The sequence below is a fragment of the Maniola hyperantus genome, chromosome 5 (genome assembly GCF_902806685.2).
Source record: "Maniola hyperantus chromosome 5, iAphHyp1.2, whole genome shotgun sequence".
In the NCBI taxonomy this organism is placed as follows: Eukaryota; Metazoa; Arthropoda; class Insecta; order Lepidoptera; family Nymphalidae; genus Maniola; species Maniola hyperantus.
Window position 1 is genome coordinate 9407758 of NC_048540.1, and position 24760 is coordinate 9432517.

General features: G+C 35.1%; 1 protein-coding gene across 1 annotated transcript; it reads right to left on the reverse strand.

Annotated features, from left to right (window-relative positions):
- Positions 1 to 11788: 11788 nt before the first annotated feature.
- LOC117982558 (endocuticle structural glycoprotein ABD-4-like) lies at positions 11789 to 21798 on the reverse strand. The gene is made up of 4 exons (XM_034968922.2): positions 21752 to 21798; positions 18586 to 18725; positions 18099 to 18270; positions 11789 to 12396 (listed from the first exon to the last, which is right to left on the reverse strand). Exons 1-4 carry the CDS (start codon positions 21752 to 21754, stop codon positions 12271 to 12273), a joined length of 441 nt encoding a protein of 146 aa, XP_034824813.2. The 5' UTR covers positions 21755 to 21798; the 3' UTR covers positions 11789 to 12270.
- Between the last annotated feature and the right edge of the window lie 2962 nt (positions 21799 to 24760).

The window sequence follows — 24760 nt, forward strand, 5'->3', positions numbered from 1 at the left end:
GTACAAGATTGAACAATGCATTTATCGTTTATCGTTTCGTTTACTCCTCACGGTCAATGTTTACGTATTGTCCGGCAGTATGAGTTGGCCATAACAGTCAGTATTGGACTCATCGAGTAAAAGAAATAGTAAACGTGATGGTCCAACTCTTGCCACAATTTGTCTCTCTTACACGTTCGCAAAAAAAGGGGGACAGATATACGCTGCCATTTTGTTGAGTTTGGCATTTATTATTTCGTTTATTGACGTTTTTGACAGATTGACAATGACAGATTGACAGCGTGACAATGACAAACAAGTGACAGTCCACCACTTAGTCTATGGTGTGTGTGTCTATGGTAATTTGTCTAAGATCACTAAAAACCTCAAGAAACTTGTGTCCAGAGCCAAATTTTCATCACATTAAAAAAAAAGTTACCGCTTTCTAGTCTGTTACTCTGTCATTGTCAGTAAAAAATAAATCAAAACAAACCAACGAAACCAACATAACCTTTTATCATAACTGAAACTGAGAGTTGAGACTGAAACAAACGGAACAATCGCTTTAGTTTTAACTAGAAAACTGAAGTTTTACTGATTATTAGGTATATATTATTGTACGTAATACAACTTTGTAGAAACAACTTCGACAAGGAAGCTGACAGAAAAATAAGCTGGGCTGGGCAGCATTTGGAAAATTGCGTCAAGTCTTCAATTCGTCGATACCCCAAAGCCTAAAGACGAAAGTCTTTAATGAATGTGTCCTACCTGTGATGACGTATGGTGCTGAAACGTGGACACTGACAGTTGGCCTTGTCCACAAGTTCAAAGTCGCTCAGCGGGCTATGTTGGGTAACTCTGAGGGACAAACTCCGTAACAACGAAATCCGTTGGATGACCAGAGTGACTGACATAGCCCAACGAATTAGAAATCTGTACTGGCAGTGGGCAGGCCACGTCTGCCGCAGAACCGATGGGGCAGACGTGTTCTGAAGTGGAGACCGCGTATCAGCAAGCGCAGTGTGGGACGACCTCCAACCCGCTGGACTGACGACCTTAAGTAAGTTTACTCTCTCTCTTCGGATCACGCTCACATAATGTACTAATTACTAGGTAATACAAATCTCTTGATCTGAATTCTGACACATAGACAAGTGGCCAGGTTTGAAGAGTATAGTTAAATCATAACATAACTTCATATGTACCTACCTACTTAAATAATTACTGTCTACTAGGTACCTAGCATTAAATGAGTTCAAAAAGGGCTGAGCCATCATTAATAATTATATTTGTTAGAACAGTTTTGACTACTGACCGCTTGATAAATGACAACACATTTTAGACATAATCTTGTGGTACACTGAAGTTAAAGTTGCAATAAAACATCTAGGTAATCTATTACAGAAAGGCAACTCTTTAATAATCAATTCAGTTTTCTTTGTTTAAGACATGTAATTAAGTTCGGGACCTTGAGTTTGAGCTGTATTTTAGTGTATGTATAAAGGTTATCTGTCTATCTATCTGCTGGCTTTTTACAGCTCATCCGTTCAACCAATTTTGACAAAAGGTACAAAGATCTTTCATCCTGGGGATGGATATAGCCTATTTTTAAATAAACTAGGCTCTGAAAATCGAACAGTTCCCACAAGATAAATGAAGTTGCGAGTATAAATTATTTAGTGTGGAGCTTTGTTACATGCTGGAGAAGGAGATAGGCTACTTTTACCCGTTAAATCAGCGCGGATAAAGTCACGGGCATCATCTACTTATTAATTAATATTATAAATAAAACTTAGACCTCATTAAGATAGATAGTAAAATAAGAAGAATAGTTCTTGTCTAATTAGCAATTTAAAAAATTAAAGATCAATAATTTCTATTTTTTCAGTGATAACTGTGGACCAGTTAGTTACGTTATGTTAACAGCCTGTGAATGACCACACCACCTGCCTAATCCACTTTGTTAGAAGAATGCAAGTTGATTTTGCTGCATCAAGAATCCTCATAAGTCATCTAAGTGCAGTAACACTGCGCAACAAACTACAGTTTTATAACAATATAAAAATTTAATAGTAAATAAAATGTTTTTTGTCTCTGCTTTTCTATTATGAACATAGTGTTTTTATAGCTAGTCATGCCATAAGATTCTTTTATAGGCATTTTAATTCATACCTACATACAACGGGCTAGCTTTTGAGACTTGCCGCCTTGATGGAGAAAAGAAGAGGAGATAGGGACGTTCCGGAGTCTCTGGATTCATCCATACAAAACGTGAGTGAGTCTCTGGCTGAAGGAGTGAAGGGGTTGACTTACCCCGCCGCCCCCTACCGAGGCCGTTTTAAGTCAATGACAATTTTATCAAAATTAAAAATCATTTAAAAAAGTATACATCCCCGGCGGAAAATCACTCCTTCCAAGGGAATGATTTCCCTCCCCTCCCTTTTACCTCAGCTACCCCCATCAAGGCTGCACGTTTCAAAATGTTCATACAAATAAACAAAATTGAAAATTGCCTGTTACGTTCTCAATAAGCTCATAATTAAAAAAATTGTGAGCTAATCTTTGAGGTGTTGAACCGATTTTGATGAGACTTGGTGCACAAACAGTTGGGGACAGTGTGGCTAATTCTGTTAGACGAGGTCTAAATCTATTGCTATCCTTTTCTGCAGTGCAGGGAGCTTATGAAAGGAACAGCAATACACATAAACCTGTCATTTTAATTTAGTTTTGATCATAGATTCCCGGAAATATCCAGGCAGGCAAATTCCAGGATACTTTTTAACTATTATTAGTATCATCTGAAAACTTACTTTTTTTAGGATGAAATAAAACAAATTAAATTCTTTTGTTTAAATTTAAATTAGATACTATAAGTAGGTAGGTATGCGTATAAGTATTTTACATCAGCTGTAAAATTCATAAGGTGTATTTAAGTAGGTACATCATAAACAGTTCAATTTATATAGGTATTCTACAAGTCTGATGACCCCCAGGTTAGTTGCAGTCTTGACTCTTGAATTAAGTTAGGTTCTAGTGGCCCTAGCTTAGGTAGCTGGAAGATAGGCAACATAATCTGGTAAGTATAGGTTAGGTACCATAGATGATCTGCAACCTGAAAATAATAATTTATTTTAGAAAAATACTTAATATAATAAGCTAGCTAAATTTGGTAGGTAGGTCCATTTCATACAAAATTTTACTAACTTATACCCTTCTATACTAGATTGTGCCCGCGATTTTGTCCGCGAGGACTACACAAATTTCAATTAGATAGATCAGTCAGTCAGCTTTTCCTTTTTTATATATAGATAAATTAAGTACCTACTTTCTTGTTTGTGAATGGATGCAAGTAATGGTAGGTAGTAGGTAGGTATTTTCTGTTATTGTATGTATGTTTCTTAATATACCTGGTAGGTAGGTACCTACCTAGGTTTCTATTCTGGTGAAAAAATGGGTTGATTTTATCAGATGTAGGTACCAACTTATATGTATAATTGAATCATAAATTAATGTAAGTAGGCACCTACTTAGTAGGAAATTTGAGCCACACGTTTGATGTACCTACCCATAAGGCTTAGAATAATATTATGTAGGTATTAGGTACCTAGGTATAGGTAGGTAATAAATTGTGCATATCTTACCTTTGCCTCAATGATCAAGGTGTGACATACTCTTTGTGATCGATCTTACAACGCTACAAGTAAATGCATTCTGCGAGCTATATGTATGAATGGCTATCGCTGCACAAAATGATTCATCCGAGATGCACTATTATCATTATCTATCATTTTAGCCTGTGGATGTCTGTCTTCTACATCCAGTCATCGCTGCACAAAATGATTCATCCGAGATGCACTATTATCATTATCTATCATTTTAGCCTGAGGATGTCTGTCTTCTACATCCAGTCATCGCTGCACAAAATGATTCATCCGAGATGCACTATTATCATTATCTATCATTTTAGCCTGTGGATGTCTGTCTTTTACATCCAGTCATCGCTGCACAAAATGATTCATCCGAGATGCACTATTATCATTATCTATCATTTTAGCCTGTGGATGTCTGTCTTCTACATCCAGTCTTGAGGCATCCTCATTCAGCCACTTCACGTTAGGTACCTACTCTATAATATGAACGGTCCATCGGTCGGTACCCCACTAGGTACTTGTAGGTATGCTGTGGTACCAAATCTCAACTCAGTAGGAACGCAGGCATGGATTGTTCACTGCCACTTCAACTTGCTGGGTGGTTTCGACTATGTGAGAACCTGTTTCTTTGACGGATGCTCAACCAAGTACGACAGGCATGGATTGTTCACTGCCACTTCAACTTGCTGGGGGGTTTCGACTATGTGAGAACCTGTTTCTTTGACGGATGCTCAACCAAGTACGACAGGCATGGATTGTTCACTGCCACTTCAACTTGCTGGGGGGTTTCGACTATGTGAGAACCTGTTTCTTTGACGGATGCTCAACCCAGTACGACAGGCAAGGATTGTTCACTGCCACTTCAACTTACGGGGGGGTTTGGGCTATGAGAACCTGTTTCTTTGACGGATGCTCAACCCAGTACGACAGGCAAGGATTGTTCACTGCCACTTCAACTTACGGGGGGGTTTGGGCTATGTGAGAACCTGTTTCTTTGACGGATGCTCAACCCAGTACGACATGCATGGATTGTTCACTGTCACTTCAACTTGCTGGAGGGTTTGGGCTATGTGAGAACCTGTTTCTTTGACCGATACACTGCGCACATCACAAATTACGCCGCTGAACCAAATTTAAGTTACACAATCACGACGGTTAGCTTTGACTGCCTTCCTAAACATTCTCCTTGCCTCCGTGGGCAAATTAAGGCACTTCACTTATTAAATTTCATCATTTTGTTTAATTATCAATAAGCTTTCACGCTTCTCTCACCGAGTATTTTTTGGTGAGTTACAATTCGACTATCGACTCGTATTCATAAGCGAAAATGACGTCATTTACTAGTTTTAGGACGTCAAACTTAGGACTCGTACTGCCAAATTACTCGATATTGGTATTGGTGTAGGTAAACGCAAACCATTCTCGATGGTGACGTAGTTATGTGGTAATTGGTATCGTAAAGTTGAAAGCTATACTCGCAAACACTCGATCATCTTTAGTTCGCAATATTTCCGCTGTGTCGCTGCCTGTAGATGTATGGAAACAGTCGATTTCGACTTTGGTATTTTTAAAACTATGAAATCTTGTACTAACTGTACTGGTAGGAAACACGAACACTGGAAGAGCGTTCCTTTTAGTGGTTCGTAATTCGTATCCAAAATGTTGAACGCAATGCGAATTGCATGCCAACCACATAAAGATGCTAAAGCTCTCTTGTTACTTAAAATTTCTTTAAAAAAAAACTGAATAACTTTTTGACCCGGCTATAACTCTGGTAAAACTCATGATAGCAGCCGAATAAGGTACTAACTAAAGGTGGCCGAGTAAGGAACTAGACTAAAGAGTAAATTTTTGTCATAGACAATCATTTTCAGATATGACAGTGATTTACGATCACGAATACGAATCATACTTCACGAATATTACGTACTTACTTATTTTAAAATTGAAAATTGGATGTCTACGTAACCTTTGTGACATAACATTTATGGATAGGCAGCCTTGACATAGCATGCTGCTTACTTTCCGATGGGATGGCAATCCGACATGATTAAAAAGAGCAACCGGCGAGTTTCTTGCTGGTTCTTCTCGGTAGGAACGGCATTCCGAACCAGTGGTAAATTAAAACTACCTGACTATTCATAAGCACTTTTAAAAAGTTTACATGAATAAAAAACATTCTATTCTTCTATTCTATTCTATTCATGACTGAAGATGGATTAGGTATAAGACTGACTTTACTTACTCTCCGAGATACAGGGGTGTAACACAGCCAACTTCAAAACTCCGGGCTGCTACTGATATTTTTTTGGTAAAAACACCTAATTTGGCAAAATTCGGTCTAATTTTTTGTTTACATTATAATGAAATCCTAATTAAGAAAAAAAAAAATTAAGAAAATATTAGTGAGTGAGTGAGTCTTTTTTTCAAATATATTTATTTAGATTTTAATAGTTTTTGTAACCGTAATATTTATTACAAGCTATACGGTGGGACACACATAAAATCTGATACAGACAGAAATACATATATACTGCTAAAATCATAAACCTTCCTTTTGGCTTTGCCTTAGTCAGGTAAAAACAAGGAAACTTACGATGCATTACTAATAAATACAGGATCATGGATATCCACAATTTGTAATTAATTTATAATCTCTGACATTTACGAGGGACATGCAGTAAACCAGTAGCTTATTTGTAAACGGATACTTTACGGTAGGGTTGTATTTCTTATTCTTATGTATGTTTTGATTATAACTGTAACCTTTTGTAGAGTACCTACAGTTACACGGTGTACCTACTTTGTTGTACGAGTCTATACAAAAAAATTACGAGTTATACGTGGTTGCTCGTGTTTAATAAAAAAGTCTTCAAAAAATCTACAAAGTTACTTTAAAATAGAAATAATTCTTGCAAAAAAAAATACTTTACATAAAAATAATATTTTAAATGAAACAATTGTACTCTTTTTCTTTTAAGCTATATCAAGGTCTATAAGCCCATAGGTATATACCTAATAATCTTATTCTATTGAAAAAGGGCGACACCATCGTACAACATGTTTTCAAAACAGCGAAAATATAAACTGAAGTAATTAATTGCCCATTGATTCATTCATCTTTCAATCCAACTAACCATTGACATTTGTCTCATTTACATTCCTACTTATTGCGGATCTCTCAATCAAACATAACATCAATGGAATAATTTATAAGCCTATCGTATGAGTTAATCCATAGAAATCTAATGATATTTCAATTTCTATTTAAAAATCTTTGGAGTATCGTAGAAATGACAGGTTAAATAGACAGTAGTAGCTTCGAAATTCTAAATAATGTTGATTTCATGGTATCTATATGGTATTTATGTGATAATGTTGTTGGTTATTGTTATGTATTGGAAATTACTCAAATATGTATATATTGTTTTGCAGTTGGTAACTCTTTGTTGCTATAGAAGCAGGCTGAATAGAAAAGCAAACAAACACCTTAATATTACAAAACGAAGTCGTCTCCATTGCGAACAATCGCACTGGTCCATCAGATGGGTTGTCAAAAAGGTCACCTTGTAGTCTTGATTCAATAAAGTCTTAAAGAAAGGCATCAAGATAATAAACAATTTGTGAACTATACACAAATATTTCGCACAGAATGGCGCAGACACATATTATGACATTTACGTGCAATATCGAATGTCAAAATATATACGTGCAAGAATCGGGCTAAGATTGATGAGTTTCTTGAATTATCTACACGGAGCGATCGAACGTCTTCCTATAATTGACTTACAATAATTGACCCCATTAGTATTCAGTGATGCAAGTCACTAGTAATTAGCTGTTTAGATGGCAAAGCTGGTGACAAATAATAATCATCAATCGATAGATGTCCACTGCTGGACATAGATCTCTCTCTGGTAGGAACTCAGGTCGGAATCCAGGGGCTACCTGCGGGCTGCGACTCGCTTGAAGATGTCCGTAGTGGGGGTCTGCCAACATTGAGCTGTCCATAACATATTGTAACTAATAACTATGAAATTCTCATTGCATTGTTAAATTATTATCTATTAGGTAATATTCAACAAAAAATAAGTGAAACTATTGCCTAGATTGAAAAAGTATAAAATAAGAAAAAATATATTTAATAAGATTCTGATATTAAATGTCATGAACTGCTGACACTTAGGTACATGCATTACATGAAATACCTGAACGTGATGAATATAGCAAAGTATGCAGGCTCATAACCCGACGTTTCCACTTAGTGCTATAATGCATTATCGTAAAATATTAGTTATTGAAAGATGAATCAAGGCGATCATAGCTGGAGAACATAGATCTATGTAACAAAAATTTTGATGTTCAGATTTTTTTATCTAAACCGCTTTAATTAATATTTCGCTTAGTACCTTAAAGTTGATGTCAGCAATAACATTACTAAACCTGCGCAGTGTGTGACTTTTTTTATTATTCAGATACAAGTTACCCCTTGACTGCAATCTCACCAGTAGCTCGAGTTTGTAAAACCTGCATCAATCATTATTACAATCGCAATAGTTGTGATTGGCTGAATTTATGATATTCTTTTTCAGGATTTTTTTTTAATTTTTTTTCTCCGTAAGAACCATCCCCGTACTTCAAGGAATATTATGAAAAAAGAATTAGCGAAATCAGTTCAGCTGTTCTCGAGATTTGCGATCAGCAACACATTCAGCGATTCATCTAAATATATAAATATTATGGTCAATGACCTGCCATTAGTGCTGGAAAGGGCCAAGTGTTTACTATACGCTGACGACCTGAAATTGTTTATGGAAATAAAATCTGAGGCCGAATGTGTTGAACTCCAGGATGATATCGATGCTGTCATCAAATGGAGTGACGAAAACAGAATGGAGTTCAACACCAATAAATGTTCGGTCATGACTTTTGGACGCGGAAGGTGTCCAGTTTTCTTCCCGTATAAAATGAGCGGAGTTCAATTGCCCAGACAAACTAATGTAAAAGACTTGGGAGTAATATTTGACCATAAACTGACATTCCATGACCATATTTCTACACTCGCCTCCGAATCATTCCAGCGGTTGGGGTTTGTTTTGCGTAATACTCGAGATTTTCAAAATTGTTACACGATAAAACTGCTATTTGACGCTTTGGTTCGTGCCAAGCTAGAAACCAGCGCTTTTATTTGGAATCCATATGAAAGCACTTACACCTTGCTACTTGAAAAGGTTCAAAAAGCCTTTCTAAGGTATTTATATAAAAAATTGCACGGGTATTACCCATTTATGTATCCCACAAAATTTCTCCAAGGGCACTTGGGTTTCCACTCGCTCAAAACCAGAAGAGACTGCGACCAAATTGGTACAATTTTCAAGATTCTAAGGGGTGTGATCGACTGCTCTGAACTACACAACAAGCTCTGCTGCGTTTATGCATCCTCTAATTACAGCTATCTCCGCCACCGCTCCAAATTTTTCGTAAGTCCGTTTAGTCGCACGGTAGCGCGCTCCAGGTCACCCATACCGCGCACTTTGGCTGCGCTCAACGCGCTGCTGAAGGAGTCCCCTCGCTGTGACATATTTGCTGACAAATGGGCTGACCTCATGGGTCAGATTTTGCACTTTTGTGAAAATTTATAATTTTAACAATTTTTGTATGTATGTTTTTGTACTGGACGGATCAGGCTGAAATTTAGCATGCACATACTATTATGACGTAGGCATCCGCTAAGAAAGGATATTTGAAAATTCAACCCCTAAGGGGGTAAAATAGGGGTTTGAAATTTGTGTAGTCCACGCGGACAAAGTCGCGAGCATAAGCTAGTTTTTATATATATTCACATTTTAATCTGTAGAATGTAGGTAAACCCACCGTGTGAAGTTGGAGTGAGTCAGCTTGTCTAGATATAAAATTAAACCTTTTAAATCTAAGACAAGGTCAATATTAGAATCTAAGGTGCCATAGATAGCTATTGCATATTTTGTAACTCCGTTTTATAGGTTACAATTTTAAAGGTTGGAAGAAGATATTATAAATGTAGTTTGTGCACAAGAACAATATAATAAATAATAATAATAGATTAAAATATTGTCAAGACAGAATTTGAGATCATTACTCTTAGACGCAGACACACGTGGACCTATACATGTCTCATAATATCGGTATTGACCTTATCAAAATATTGATCATCTATATTTACCTAATAAAAGCAAAAGCTGACTGACCGACTGATCTATCAACGCACAGTTCAAACTACTAGACGGGCATGTAGATAGCTATTATGCGGTAGACATCCACTAAGAAACGATTTTTGAAAATTCAACACCTAAAGGGTGGAATCGGGGTTTGAACTTTGTGTAGTCCACGCGGATGAAGTCGCGGGGATAAGCTTGTTATTATTATAGAAAACAATCGAATGCAATCCATTAGCTTGTAGATATGCGTCCACTGCTGGACACTCCTTTTCATGAGCGCGCCACCAATCACAGTATTCCACCTTTTTCATCCACCCGCTCCCGGCACTTTCGGTCTAGCAGAATGAAGGTCATTCTACACTGCGCTTTTTATCAATTCAAATCTTCCATTCAACATATTTTAATGTTTCAAATTTAGACAACAGCGATGTGAGTAGATTTTTTTAACACCGATAAATATTTTTGATTTTAGTAACGTTTGCAAAAAAATATTTTTTGAAACGTAAATTTATACACCATACCAGACCATCAATAAGAGTAATTTATTACCTATTTTGAATAAATCATTTGACTTTGACATTGACTTTGACTCACTAACATGATTTATACGAAAGTGTACCTATCTATATGACAGACATCTGCTTAGCCGATTTTGACAATATTTACAAGATAGCTTGCATTCCTAAAACAGGCATACATTTTTAAGAAAACCTAAATGCACGCGGATGAACTCGCGTGCATAATATAGTATTATATATAAATATTGGCAGTGGGCAGGTCATGCCTGTCGTAGAGGCGATGGCCGTTGGAGCCGGAAAGTCCTTGAGTGGAGACCGCGTTTAAGCAAGCGTAGTGTGGGACGCCCTCCAGCACGATGGACCGACGATATAAAGAGGCTGGCGGGAAGTGGCTGGATGAGGAAGGCTGAGGACCGGGTGTGGTGGCGCTCTTTAGGGAAGGCCTATGTCCAACAGTGGACGTCCACAGGCTGATGATGATGATGATGATGATAAATATTGGGGATTGCAGAATAAGTAGTTTCTCAATATTATTAATACGTATTTCGTTTTTTACTATAAAATAATAATAACACAATTCTATTAAATAAACTTTAATTGGGGATTTAGGTAAATCGATATTTTGTAGGTGCTACTTAATTGATTTACGTGATCATGATTTTTCAAGCTTCTTACCTATACTCATCATCACACTTAAACGTCAATTATATTTCGGTGGGTCAATTATTGTCTAATAACTAGTTTATGCTTATTTATACATATTATATCTGTAATTATTATTATATATCCGTAAACTGTTAAACCTTACATTTGTGTCTGACCTTATGTTAAGGTTGGTTAGACTAACATGATCGTAAGGGCAATCAATTGAAGTACAATAGATAACAAAAAAAATTGATTACCATTTTTATCAGAATATCATGGTATTTCGATGGTTTATCAAGCTTATTTCACACAACGGGATATAAATTATATTATAGTCCGGTCAATATTCATTATTCATTATAATATATAAATTATATTATTCAAAAAAAACAAACAAACAAACAATATTGGCGTTCCCAACATTCGTTGGGATTCGTTAGGAAAATAATCTTTATGGTCATAAAAAACTAATTTATTACAGAATATAATACTATAATATACTAGCTTTTGTTACCATAGGTACTGTACCATATTATTTATAGTAAAGTGTTTTTTTTCCGCGACTTAGATTTAGATTTTAAGATTTTCTCAAAACATAAGAATAAATTGATTTAAGTATATCATTTCTTAGTGGAATTAAAAGAAAAACTAAATTGAGTACGAAGACATGGTAAAGCTAGTTATTTAATAATAATAACATATTTTATTTGATAAGCTAATATTTTTAAATAATACAACGAACTATTCAATTCACAAACTTTATTATACAAAATATATGAAACTTAATTAAAAATCTGTTTTATTATGAGCTTATTTTAGCGAGTATTCTCGCAATAATAACAATGGTAGTTGTAGATAGTAAATAATGACTTAATAGGAGATAATATATAAATTTCGTAACTTTAAATGATGTAGCTTAAAATATTAAGTATAGAATCTAGATAGGGTTGTGTGACATAATTTACGAGAAATTATATGACAGTGATCAAGTCGAAATTCTTGGCAATTATGGCTATTTAAATATACAAGTATGACATTATAATGGAAATAGTAAAATATATGTGTGCGATTAACTTTATCGTTACAAAAAAAACCTCTAAATTATACGATTATAATATTTTTTCAAACTGACTCCAATTTCATATTTGGTTATGCATGCACGTACCTACTTATCTCAATTATTGTCAAGGCCAAGTTCTTATAATAGATCATCTAAAATATCATCTCTGTAGTACATGTAGAGTCGATTATTTTTATGAACGTATGATTGACTGGTTTTGGTTAGAAGAATGGCCGTTGGCGTGATCCGCTTGGTGCTGTGGCAGCGGTGGGAGGGAGAGTCTTCAAATAGTCCAACGCTCTTTGGATTGCAGGAGGAATCGGCGGCGGAGTTGGCAGATGAGTTCCCTGAAACAAGAAACATGGTTACCATTAACAGTGCACTACAGTTCATACATAATGGACTACATAAGAGCCAGTGCGTGCCAGACTTTCATTGTTTTATAAAAGCTGAAAGTTCAACTTCAAAGATCCAAGCCAAGATCCAAACTTCATAGTCGCTGATCGCTTCTCACTGTGTTGGAGACAATACGCAGAACAACTTTCAGCTTTTATAAAATAACGAAGTGGCGGCCAGGCTCTCTCCCTATAACAATATAATGTAGCAAATGTGCATTCATATTGATATATAACAAAATTATTTTATTATTCTAATATAATTCATTTTGAAACAGCTCGTTGAATGAGATTTTATTTAGTTTGATGACCAAGACCTTAGGGTCACTGGTTGACACACATTTCTTTCATATCGTGTTTTAATGACTATAAATGGTTTTTCCAAACACCACTTTGAATATAACTCAAATGCAGGTCTGTAAGACAGTTTTTCCTAACACAATTAATAGTTACGCAGTTATTGTTTCCTGCTAATATTGACATTATTGTAGCTCACACTGTACTTAGCATAAAATATTATGTGCAATAATGCGACAGAATTACACATATCTTCATACAATCTCAAGATAATGCAGTTAAGGCACTATAAGTTCTACATGTGGTTATATTTTCGCAAAGGATATGGTAATATTATGCAAATAATCGTTCTTGTTTCTAAAATAGTCATATAAGATGTTTCAGATGTCGCTCCGTGCATAGTAATGAGCTTATTTTTACATGTAAAAGGAAAGCGCAATACACATTGAGCCCGCCGGGCCGCCGACAAAGCCCGGCGACACAACCCGGTGGCCTGTATGAAAAGAATCATGTCGGCAACATGCGCCCGCACATGTTACCCGCCGACATGTTGGCGGCTTGGGTACGCCTGCGTTTAGTTGCCCGGCATCGACACGCGGCAATCACTGACTGCCAAATAAATTTCTCATCTCAAGCCGCCGACCAAATTTTCCGACTTATTAAGTGAAGCCGCCAACTAGACCGCCGACAAAAAGTTGCCGACATATGTCGGCGGCCCAGTGGGCTCAATGTGTATTGCGCTGAAGACGGACTTACTATTCTGGACAAAATGCTTTAACAAGGCATCATTAAAGTTCTTATAAATCTATTCACAATATACCTTTTGGAATACACCAAAGTAGTGACTAATTAAAGCCACCGATATTGTAAAAAGTATATGTGTAACTTAAATTTTTTTTACAAAAAAAATAAAAACCGACTTCGATACACAAACACTAAAAATTTAAAAAGAATTTAATTTATTACCGAATATATTATGTATACAAGAGTTAATATAGTTCCATAATAATATTTTTTGGTGCCGGTGCCAATTAGCTTTAGCTGCGCGAATCGTCTAGACTTCATATTTTTATGAGACTCCACAATGGCACCTCATTGGCACCGACCCCAAAAAATATTATTATGGAACTATATTAACTCTTGTATACATAATATATTCGGTAATAAATTAAATTATTTTTCAATTTTTAGTGTTTGTGTATCGAAGTCGGTTTTTATTTTTTTTGTAAAAAAAATTTATTTCACAATTTTTAGTGGTCCCATGGAATTATGCTATGACTGGTTAAAAATCTACTGTTTACTAAGCTATCACACTGATCGCGAGCAATTTACTCTTATCCCTTGAGGAGTTCCAGTATCTATCTTCGAAGATGTTCATCAGATCTTTACCAAATTTAAATGGGACCAACTTTGAAGTATACCCTTTCAAACAAAAAAAGAATTTTCAAAATCGGTCCAGGCGTCTTCGAGTAATTGGGGAACATACACTAAAAAGAAAAAAAAAAAAGATTCCGACGAATTGAGAACCTCCTCCTTTTTTTGAAGTCGGTTAAAAAGGAATGAACTTTGACTGTTAATTACAGTGTTTTATAGCTTATACCTATAAAATAGGTGCTTACATCATCATCAACCTATCGCTGACCCATTGTTGGGCACGAGTCTCTTCTTAGAATGAGAAGAGTTTGGGTCATAGTTCACCACGCTGGCCAAGTGCGGATTGGCTAACTTCACACACCTTTGAGAACATTTTGGAAAACTCTCAGGGGTTCAGCTTTTCTCATGATGTATTCCTTTACATTGAAGCAATTGATATTTAATTTAAACAGCCATAACGCTGAAAAGTTAAATAAGAGGTTGGTAGAGGACCTCTGTTAGTAGATTTTTTAGTAAAATTAAATACCTACTAAATTTCAACAGAATGACTTAAATATCATATTATGAAAGAGATTCAATGAGTTACACCACAAATTTAGGAATATTTTACATAGAAATTTAAACAAAATGTGATATAAGTAGTCTTCTTGGTGGATCATGGGACAGGAAGATTGAAGAAATTATCATGAATTCTTATTATATATATATATATATCTATATCGAAATCTTGTATATAAACTACTGATATGAAACAAGGATTGCTTAAGTTACTGACTATTTTCGAACTGGATTTCCAAATTTTAAATAATAATAATACCAGCTGACATTGTCAGTAGCTAACGTGCTATTTATTGCATAAATATTTAAATTCGAGCGATATCCAATTTTGGTAACTGTTATAGGCATTACCGGATGAAATTGCGTAGTCATCGTAAACTACGAAAGGTGTTCGATTGGTAATGGCCTTGATGATTACGACGCATCTTAAACATTGAGACCAGTATCGTAGGTTAATCTGACTTCGAAAACGCTTCCCATTTCCCAAGAACAGGTCATGGGTCGGTGTTTGATATTTTGAAGTGACATTTGCTCATACATTGGCCAACTTCGACTCACACCCGTGCCTGCATCTCTCAGACTTCTTCCAAACTCCTTACGCAATTTGATGATTCAGGTTCGTAATATGCGTACTTTCTGACTAATATGTGTTAAGTGCCAGGACAAGTGACTATTTCGATACATGTAACAATGTAAAGACTCTTTGACCGAAGATTACGCAAACACTAATTAGTTAAAATATGTGGTAGTGTAGTGGTTAAGATATTAGTCTTCTATTCAGGAGGTCGGGGATTCGACCTTGGTCACTCATCTCTTGCTGTTCGGAGCAATGTGCGTTTTAAGCAATTAAAATAAATATCACTTTCATTATCGGTGAAGGAAATCATCGTGAGAAATCCGACATGCCTGAGAGTTCTCCATAATATCGTTTTATGGCCAAAACCCTACTTATCCTGATAGGAGACCCGTGCCGAATAGTGATATAATGATCATGATGAATTAAATTAAGTATGAAAAACTTAGTTGCAGTCAAAAATCGCAAGAAAAATTTACTTTTGTGTCTGAGATAATGACAAACTAAAATTAATTATGATAAACACAAATATGCTTTTTTTTAATGTATAACGCAATAAGTCTTAAAAAAGATTTAGGTATTCTTCTTTATCGAATCTTTATGGCTGAATGGAAGTTAATTCGAGAAACATGTTTATGCAAAGAAAGTTTAGCCTTGTCATACTAATGCAAAAATATACGTCTGATTGAGGACAAAAACATAATAATAATTTATAGATTCGTCATCAGACATACGCAAAATGCCAGATTATATAATAAATTTACTATGTGCGAAACAAAGACAAATTAATGTCAAACGCACGAACCCACTCAGAACATAGTTTATAAATAACCAGCAGAGTGAACTACCAGTAACAGGTTTATTTAACGAGAGTCTGTAGGCAATTTTGAAGAGTAAGTAGTTTGATAAAATCTGAAAGTTCGTATGGTGGCAGTGGCGTAGCTACCTAGGGGCTAGGCGGGGCAGTGCCCCGGGGCCCTAAAGCTCAGGGGGTCCCTCAAATCCTTACCAGAAATTCTCGATCGAACTAAAGTTTTGAAAATTTCTCCCATTTTCAAAATAAATAAGTATTATAGCTTGAAAGTTACTAGAGGATTCCCCTAAATTCTTTCTGTGAATGTAAGTATTTGTATATTTAATATTTTTACTTGATAAAACCTAACCAGTTTAGATAGCAGTGGGGCCCCATTTTTGATTTGCCTCAGGGCCCTTGGTTACCTAGCTACGCCACTGTATGATGGTTCTTCTGAGTTGCCTGTATATTATAGCAAATTACAGCTGCTAGCTGATCCGTGGTTGGTTTAGTATTTGATGTATATAAGAAAAAAAATCGGCATTTTTCATCGGCATTCGGCCTATTCATGATATAAAACAGGTGCTGTTATTTTACAAACTAACTCTCTAGTATTTTCCCGAAAAAAACTTTAAACATGCTGCTTATAAGTGCCAGCTATTTGGTATTATATTCTAGTCTGAGATATATTTTCAACTTTAACCATGTTAGTAATACATAAATAATAATTTAGAAATCTAATAACTAATAACGGTTGCGATTTGCGGAATCACCACGGCCTGATCTTGTCCACATGTAGCGCTAAAGAACCGTTTTACAAATTTTCACAATTTTTCAAGCACTTGTATAAAGACCCTACGAGCTCTTGAGCCATAATGCTTTACTGTTCATTCAATACTGATGGTTTATTATAGTGGCTTACTTAAATGCGTTATAAATAAGCAGCTGTCAATTTCTTAATTCTCAGTAGGTCAATGCTGATTACAATAATGAATATTTTTTGTAGATATGGAATGATGTTCTGTTCAAAGTTATTTAAAGACAATGACTGCATTTACTATAAAAGCCAAATAGGGATTATTATATTAAAATTTTATGTTTGCAAAACTGATAAAAATTTATCGTTCACGTTCAGAGGCAACGTTAAATTTTTCAAGTCACGGATATTTTAACATTTACACTACAGAATAATAATAAATACATATCATATTATTTGTTTTGCACTGGCATTACTTTAGTATAAAAGCAAGTTGTTTTCAGAAAGCGCAAAGTAATCAGTAAAAGTTGGATCAGTTGAAACACTGGTCTGCGTAATGTTTTTCGTATACAACAGTAGGTAACAACAGTAAGTAAGTACCAAAAACTATACAACTAACTGTTTAAATCTTATTAAATAATCAAGCAATCTATATGATTATCTACAGTTTGTGGTCACCCTTATTATGTCAGACTCACCGACATATCTCAGGATTGTATTACATACCAACGTAAAGGAACTGTGGTAAAGGTGTCAAGGTCTGAAATAATGCAGATGTAGGGCCGGGCTGGATGACATTTTAGATGATTAGGAAAATAATATAATGTTTCAACTCATAATTCTAAGATCATAAAAATAATAAGTAAGTACTTATTTTATTACTTATATTTATCCATTGTTTTCATGACCTTCACGTTTTTCATCAATGAGAGTTTGTACTTGTACAAGTAGTCTTAATAAGTCGGGGGTCAGAGGTTCGATTTCCGACAGGTGCAATCTAAGAAATTATTATCTGGCATAATTTTGTTATAGTGGAAAACTTCTGATGCGGCTAATTACATAGACCCTACCGTAAAGACCGAGTGATAAGCGTTCCGCTACTAGGTATATAGCGTAAAAACTAATTAAGAGTATGGTTTTAATAAGGTTCCACGTTAGTCCGCTTCTATCTTCTAGACGCAGGAATGTCTTCGGAGCACACTCCATACAAACAAAGAAGAATCGAACTATACTTGTATGCGAAAGTGCTCGAGAGAAACTCCTCTTTGTTATTTATAATGTCAGAACGATAATTTTCTTACTTGTGGCTGGAATCCGTTTTCATCAGCAATATATTGAAGCGCGATAGGCGAACCATCCGGCGCCTTGTAACTGAACTTGCCTTCAGCGACTTGAACTTCTTGTCCTTCGCCCTTGCCAAAGTTCTTTACGTACCCCGACTCTTCTGCGTTGATCTCATTCCCTGTTTGATATCTGAAATGAAATATTGACCATGATTTTTATTCAAAAATATATAAGTACTAAATCAGCTTATGTCTGCAACTTCGTCAGCCTAGACTACACAAATTTCAAATCCCTATTTTATCCCTTAAGGGGTTGAATTGTCGTAAAGCGCAACACCATTTAAAAAGAATACTTTGCAATAGTTTTTTAACTATTATGATTATGCTCAATAGCCTATGCAAGTGTTATGAGTATACTTTAAAAATGTGGCTTATAGCATAACCGCTTAATGTCTTTAAAGTAGTAAGTATATTGAAAATCGAACTGTACAATAGGTATACATACAACCATTTGTAAGATCCATCTGGATTAGGCCCCTCTGATTCATATTTAATTATAGGAATCGGATCGCCCGGCCTCTGCGCCTGTGCGGATGTGAATTCAATGCAAGTGGTCGCCACTAAACTTACAATTAGTATGGAGATCTGTAAAGAGAAACACATAAAGGGATTTATACATTCTATGAACATAGTTAAACGGTGATTTGATGAAGTAGGTATACTTAACTATTAAATTACGAGTAACTTGACCAAGATAGCGCTGTTTTATTTTAGAACCATGAGTGCAAGTTTTCTTGGTAAAGTAAGTTACGCTTGATATAAGTTAATCTGCCTTTGTTAAGTTAAGCCTTGAGAAGTTAAGTCGTGAAGTCTAGTTTGCCCTTAAATAGCAAGGGATATCACCCACGGCAAATTATAGTAGCGATACAGCCGCGTGTTCAAAATACCAGGAAAATACCCTACAGAGGCCAACGACGCGACTTGAAGTTTTTGCTGTTATGTATGTTGCTGCAGTATCTTTACAAAAAGTTGCCTGGACGATGGCTCTAAATGACAAATTTACGTCCTACGTCCTCGTCAACAGTACCTTAGCTGTTAACTCAAAAATTACACAGGCTTTAGAATTTAATTACTGAGTAAACTTGGGCTTTTGTAGCAGGCGTGAATGTAATGTAATACCTATAAAATTGCTGAGACACAATTTGACAACGCTTGAAGTTGATTCCACAAAATCTTGTAGAATGTAAAGTTTAAAAAAATGGTTATTAACATGCCTACCTACCTGATAGATAAAACTTATACTACTAATTAATTAATCAAGTATTAAAAACCGATACTCATGAAGTGCACGAAAATTTTACCCATTGATATTTTACCCATTGATGTAGGATAGTAGGTATTTAATAAATAATAATAATAATGGTATTTAATAATTTATTGATCAAAAACATACATAGGTACAAGTACATCTGCATATTTAAAAGTACAATACATGCTTATAATAACATACCAATTTGTTATTTTACCTGACAAATCTTACGAGCAATATTGTTGTTAAACAATTTACTATACAAAAAAGAATTTGTGATATTATCATAAACGAGTATACGATTCAGTTACTAAACGGTTTCATTTGTCAATTCAATTAGTTTTCATATATCTAGGTACTGACCAGCATCTGGTTATTTCATAGTTTTCTTATGAGCTCTAACTAAGCACAGTATATGCACTATAGCCGATTTCTGTTATTTGCGGGATGGTTTTGATGGTTGACGTTGGGGTTGAATAACTTTTTTCTCGTTTGATTAAGATATTTTCAAGTGTTTCAAAAAGTTAATAAATGTCCCATATCGATTATGGGACATTTATTAACTTATTTACCCTTACACACTACACAGGGGTGATTTTTGGTCAAATCCTTTCTCAGCGGACGTTCTAGAGGAAGCGCGTAGACATCCGCTAAGAAAGATTTTTGGATCTGAATTGGATGTAAAAAGGGAATCAACCTGCCAACTTTTAACTTTGTAGACGTTATAATTTCTGAGACTTTGAGTAAATGCTAAGTTGCGCTCGTTTTATCTACGTGAATTTTTTTAAAGTAGTATAGTATTCCGTTTCCCGCATGCAAGCAACAAATTTCGTCAAAATCGATTAAGATACACTTTTGCACTTATAATATTAGTATGGAGTATGAATATAAACAGATTATTATAATTCCTATTCACAAACTTGCATAAAGACTTTCTTGCACCTTTTGTATTAAATAATAATAACACAGTTCAAGAGTCAAAGGATTCACGCCGCAGCTTTATGAAAGGTATCTATAAATAAACGTCAAGTTAAAAGCTCGTCGCTGGCAGAACGTGACGCGAATATTATAATAGTGTTAATACCGACATGAGGAAAGAAAAGGTTTCGTGACTTAATTCCCATCTTATATATCTTCTCTCTTCTTCACTTTCAATAAAGTTACTGCTACAAAACAAGTAGAGAAATCCATACTTAATGTAGTAATATTAATAATTATAAATGCGAAAGTGTACGTTTATCGGTCTGTCTGTCTGCCAGCTTTTTCCCCCCCCCCCCCCCCCATTTAACTTTTTTGACGAAATTTGGTATATCGATCGCTTGCATCCCGGGGATGAACATATTATACAGGCTACATTTTGTCCCGGAAAATCAAAATGTTCTCACGGGATTTTGGCAAACCTAAATCCACGTAGATGAAGTCACGGTCATCATCTATTTAGTAAAGAGATAGCTTGCATTCTGTATATAATACAGACTACTTTTTTTTACTCATCCGGAAAATTGAAGTCTCTTTCGGATTTTTTAAAATCTAAGCTATTGGAGGCGAAAGCGCGGGTATCACTTAATTACTGCTTAAAATATTTCATGACAATTAGATTTATTTTCAATTAATTGTTATATATAAATATAATTGTTATGTATATATATATAAATATTTACTTATTCTAATCATCCGATTTTCTCTTTTTCGGTTTATATTATTAACCCCGATGCATCGAGATTGAAAAGTCGGAACACGAAGTTTATTCACAAGCTTGTTAATTATTATTACTATACCAATAATTAGCTTGCACACGTGACGTGTGGCAAATCCACACACTTTGTGTTTCAAATGGCCACTATCCCTATCACCTAACCCCGATGGTTGAGGAGTTGAGAACCCGTACTTCACAATAATCTTGTATTGTGAAAAATCAGATCAACAGACGTAGGTAATCGGTTGCCAAAGAAAGTAAAATTTACTATAATAATAATTGACATTGTATAGTCATTTAAAGCAATAGTAAAGAAATAATAATATAATATGACTGAAATTGTGTATTGGTGATACTGCTGGTCCATTGCTCTCTTCCTTTTCGATCGTGTACAAAGCTTTTGTTTACTGAGACTATAAAAGCTTTACCTTACCTTACTGACGGAGGTACTTATTAGTTTCAAAACATAGGTAGGTTCTTAGTTCTTTTTTATTATAATTTCATAAAGGTTTAAGGGTTAAGGTAAAATTGAATTATATGATTTACATGGTATTTCGAATCACATTGTACAAAAGAGGATGAAGAGGAAAAGTTGAAATTTAAAAAAGCTGTGTCCCATGAAACGTAAATACTTCGTGTTAATATAATGTTTCTATGTCCTCTCACCATGATTAACTTATGAACAAGGAGTTCCAGGTCCTGATGCACTAAGAAGCAACACAAGTGTGTGAACAGTGACACAGCCTTAGGTTTATATACCATCATCTTTACCTATGAACTTCGCGCGACCTGAGCGCATCCCGGCGATTCATCTCTGAACGCACATAAGTACATATGCATGAATAAATTTACTGAACGCACACATAACGAATGCATTTTAAACAATAACTTGATAATGGCTGCCCATTATAAATAATTGCAGTTTTATTGGAAACAAAGGAGTCTCCATAGGAACGACATAACCTTTATGCTAACGGTTTTTTGACGCTATAATATGGGATCTGAGCTAACTTCTAGTGTTTTACCAGATAATAATATCATAATTACTCAGAAAAACTTCTTTTTATTTACTTAATATTTTTATTATCTTTTTTGTTGGATGTTGAATAATGTTATTATTCTGTGTTGTTGATATACGACTTTTGAATGTTTTACAGCAATTATTGAAACTCTACTGTATTTGGTACTCTACTGTATTTGCTCGCTGCTTCTACAGTAGCAATGATTTCCTCCTACAGATCTGTATAACATTAAAAAACTAAAGCTAAAATTTGGTAAATGATTTGTAACTATTGAGACACTATCCTAAGGAAATGATTATTTATTGACTTCAAATATTATTATTGAGAAAATTTATTTAAAAGTTACGGAAAATGAGATCCTTCGTGTAAAACATTAATAACAAGTGAGTGGTTGATGTTGCACAAAAATTTAAGTAAAATCTTTCGGCCTAATTGCCTAATTTGATAAATTCATTTAGTCACAGCGTAAGTGTGGATTTATCTTGCACCGCACATGCCCAGTTCACAGAATTATGTCGGAAGTAATCCATGCTTCATTGAGCCATGCCTGTGCGCTTTTGACAATTAATTATCAATTAATTTAAATGTATTGACAATTGCCCGACCTCGGCACGGTGCTTCCCGTGCGAGCCATTGTATAAATCATCATGCAAGGTTGCACCGTGCACTCTAGAGTTAGGTATAAGGAGTTGGTATCTCTGCAGGGGTACAGCAAGTCTATCATGAGTAATTTAGTTAATCCAATACCAGCCCACTGGACTTACGATGCTCACGAGAATGCTTATGTTCAGCAGCTAACGCAAACAGGCTAATTGATTGATTTAGATAGTTTTAAAAAGTAAGATTCTTTTCTACATCTACTTCATAGGAGTTAGTCTAAATAGCACTTCGTTCGTTCGATTGACTGACGAAATGGACGAAACGATCATTTTCGCTAGATCCCAGAAATATTACCCGTCACTACTCACTGATAATATCTGATTCAAAAGTCATACCAACAAGTTGATATACCTATTATTTAAATAGTAATTTAAATAGTATACTTAATTTGAATTTCAATCTTCAATTAATTACAAGGTAAGATATAATAAATGCTTTAAGTTACAAGTGCTTCTTACTTTCGTAAATATTCTGTTTTAATATGCTAACGGGCACCATCGATGTAAGATGTACCTACTAAGAGATAGAGACAAAGATTTGGCTGCCAAATATAAAATAAAGATCATCATCATCATCATCATCATCATGATCAACATGTTCAACCCATGACCGGCTCACTACAGAGCAAGAGTCTCCTCTCAAAATAAGAAGGGGTTTGGCCATAGTCTGTCATGCTGGCCAAATGCAGACTGACTGACTTCGCACGCACCTCTAAGTTTTCGGAGTTATGTGTGTTTTAATTTAAGTAATTAAACATCTAAAGATTAAAGATATTTCTTGTAAAATATTGGACCAACAAATTTCTGAAAGGCCGGCCAACTCATTGGTGGTTCCTCTGGTACTGCAAATGTTCATGGGCGGTGGTAATCACTTAACATCAAGTGACCCGCCTGCTCTTTTGCTCGCCATTTTTATTTTATTTTAAATTATTATGTTGGACTTGAGCCCGCTGCTTCAACAGTTATTTGTCAAAAATATTATCTTAATTTTCATTAAAAATAAACTAGCTGACACACCTTTTTTCGCTTTTGTGAAATTTTTGAAAATCTTGTCATAGAGGAGTCGTTATGCCATGTTTACCCAAGTCCGTAAATAATTATCGACAGATTACTTATAGGATTGATTTTCAATTTCGGCCGTTAGTCTATTCAGATTTACTTTCTATTGTCATGCTCTTGGACTAAGTGTAAACTATGTTTGCGACTTGCGACATAGCTGCAACACTTGAATCCTCTCTTGTGGTTATTACAGGCTGCTGTAAAGGTCTATGGAGATTAGAGAAAAACCAAATATTATAATAAACGAGTTGCGGATTTTCACACACAACACGGTTACCTAACTCTCGATAAAAAGTTATTATAGTGAATAAAGTTTCTTTTGGTTATATTTTTCACTCTGGTGTATTGTTTGCATTAAAATATTTGTAAATAAATTTCTTTAATTTACAATATTTTTCCAATACCAAGTTGATATTCTCTGATACCAAAAATTTTACATCTATATCACTACCCATATTATAAATGCGAAAGTGTTTGTTTGTTGGTTTATTGGTTTGTTCTACAATCACGTCGCAACGGAGCTTCGGATCGACGTGATTTTTTGCACAGGTATGAGCAGGAGAGTAAAATAGGCTACTTTTTATCCCTGAAAAATCAAAGAGATCCCACGGGATTTTTAAAAACCTAAATCCACGCAAACTTATTCTCGGTTATCAGCTAGTACCTACTTAATATAATAAAGAGGTATATTCGTTTGCAAAGAGCGGGTAATCTCTAGAACCAATAATCCAATTCTAAAAATTATTTCACTGATAGAAAGCCACAACAATATTCTCGACTGCTATATACACATGCGCGGACTTTATAATCATACATAGCGAATTAATCTATGTTTATTATATATTTTTTGTATTATCCACTTAAATTCACATTACTTTTAATTATTTATTTGCATCTAATACTAACCACAAGTCAAATAAGTCAAGATCAGTATA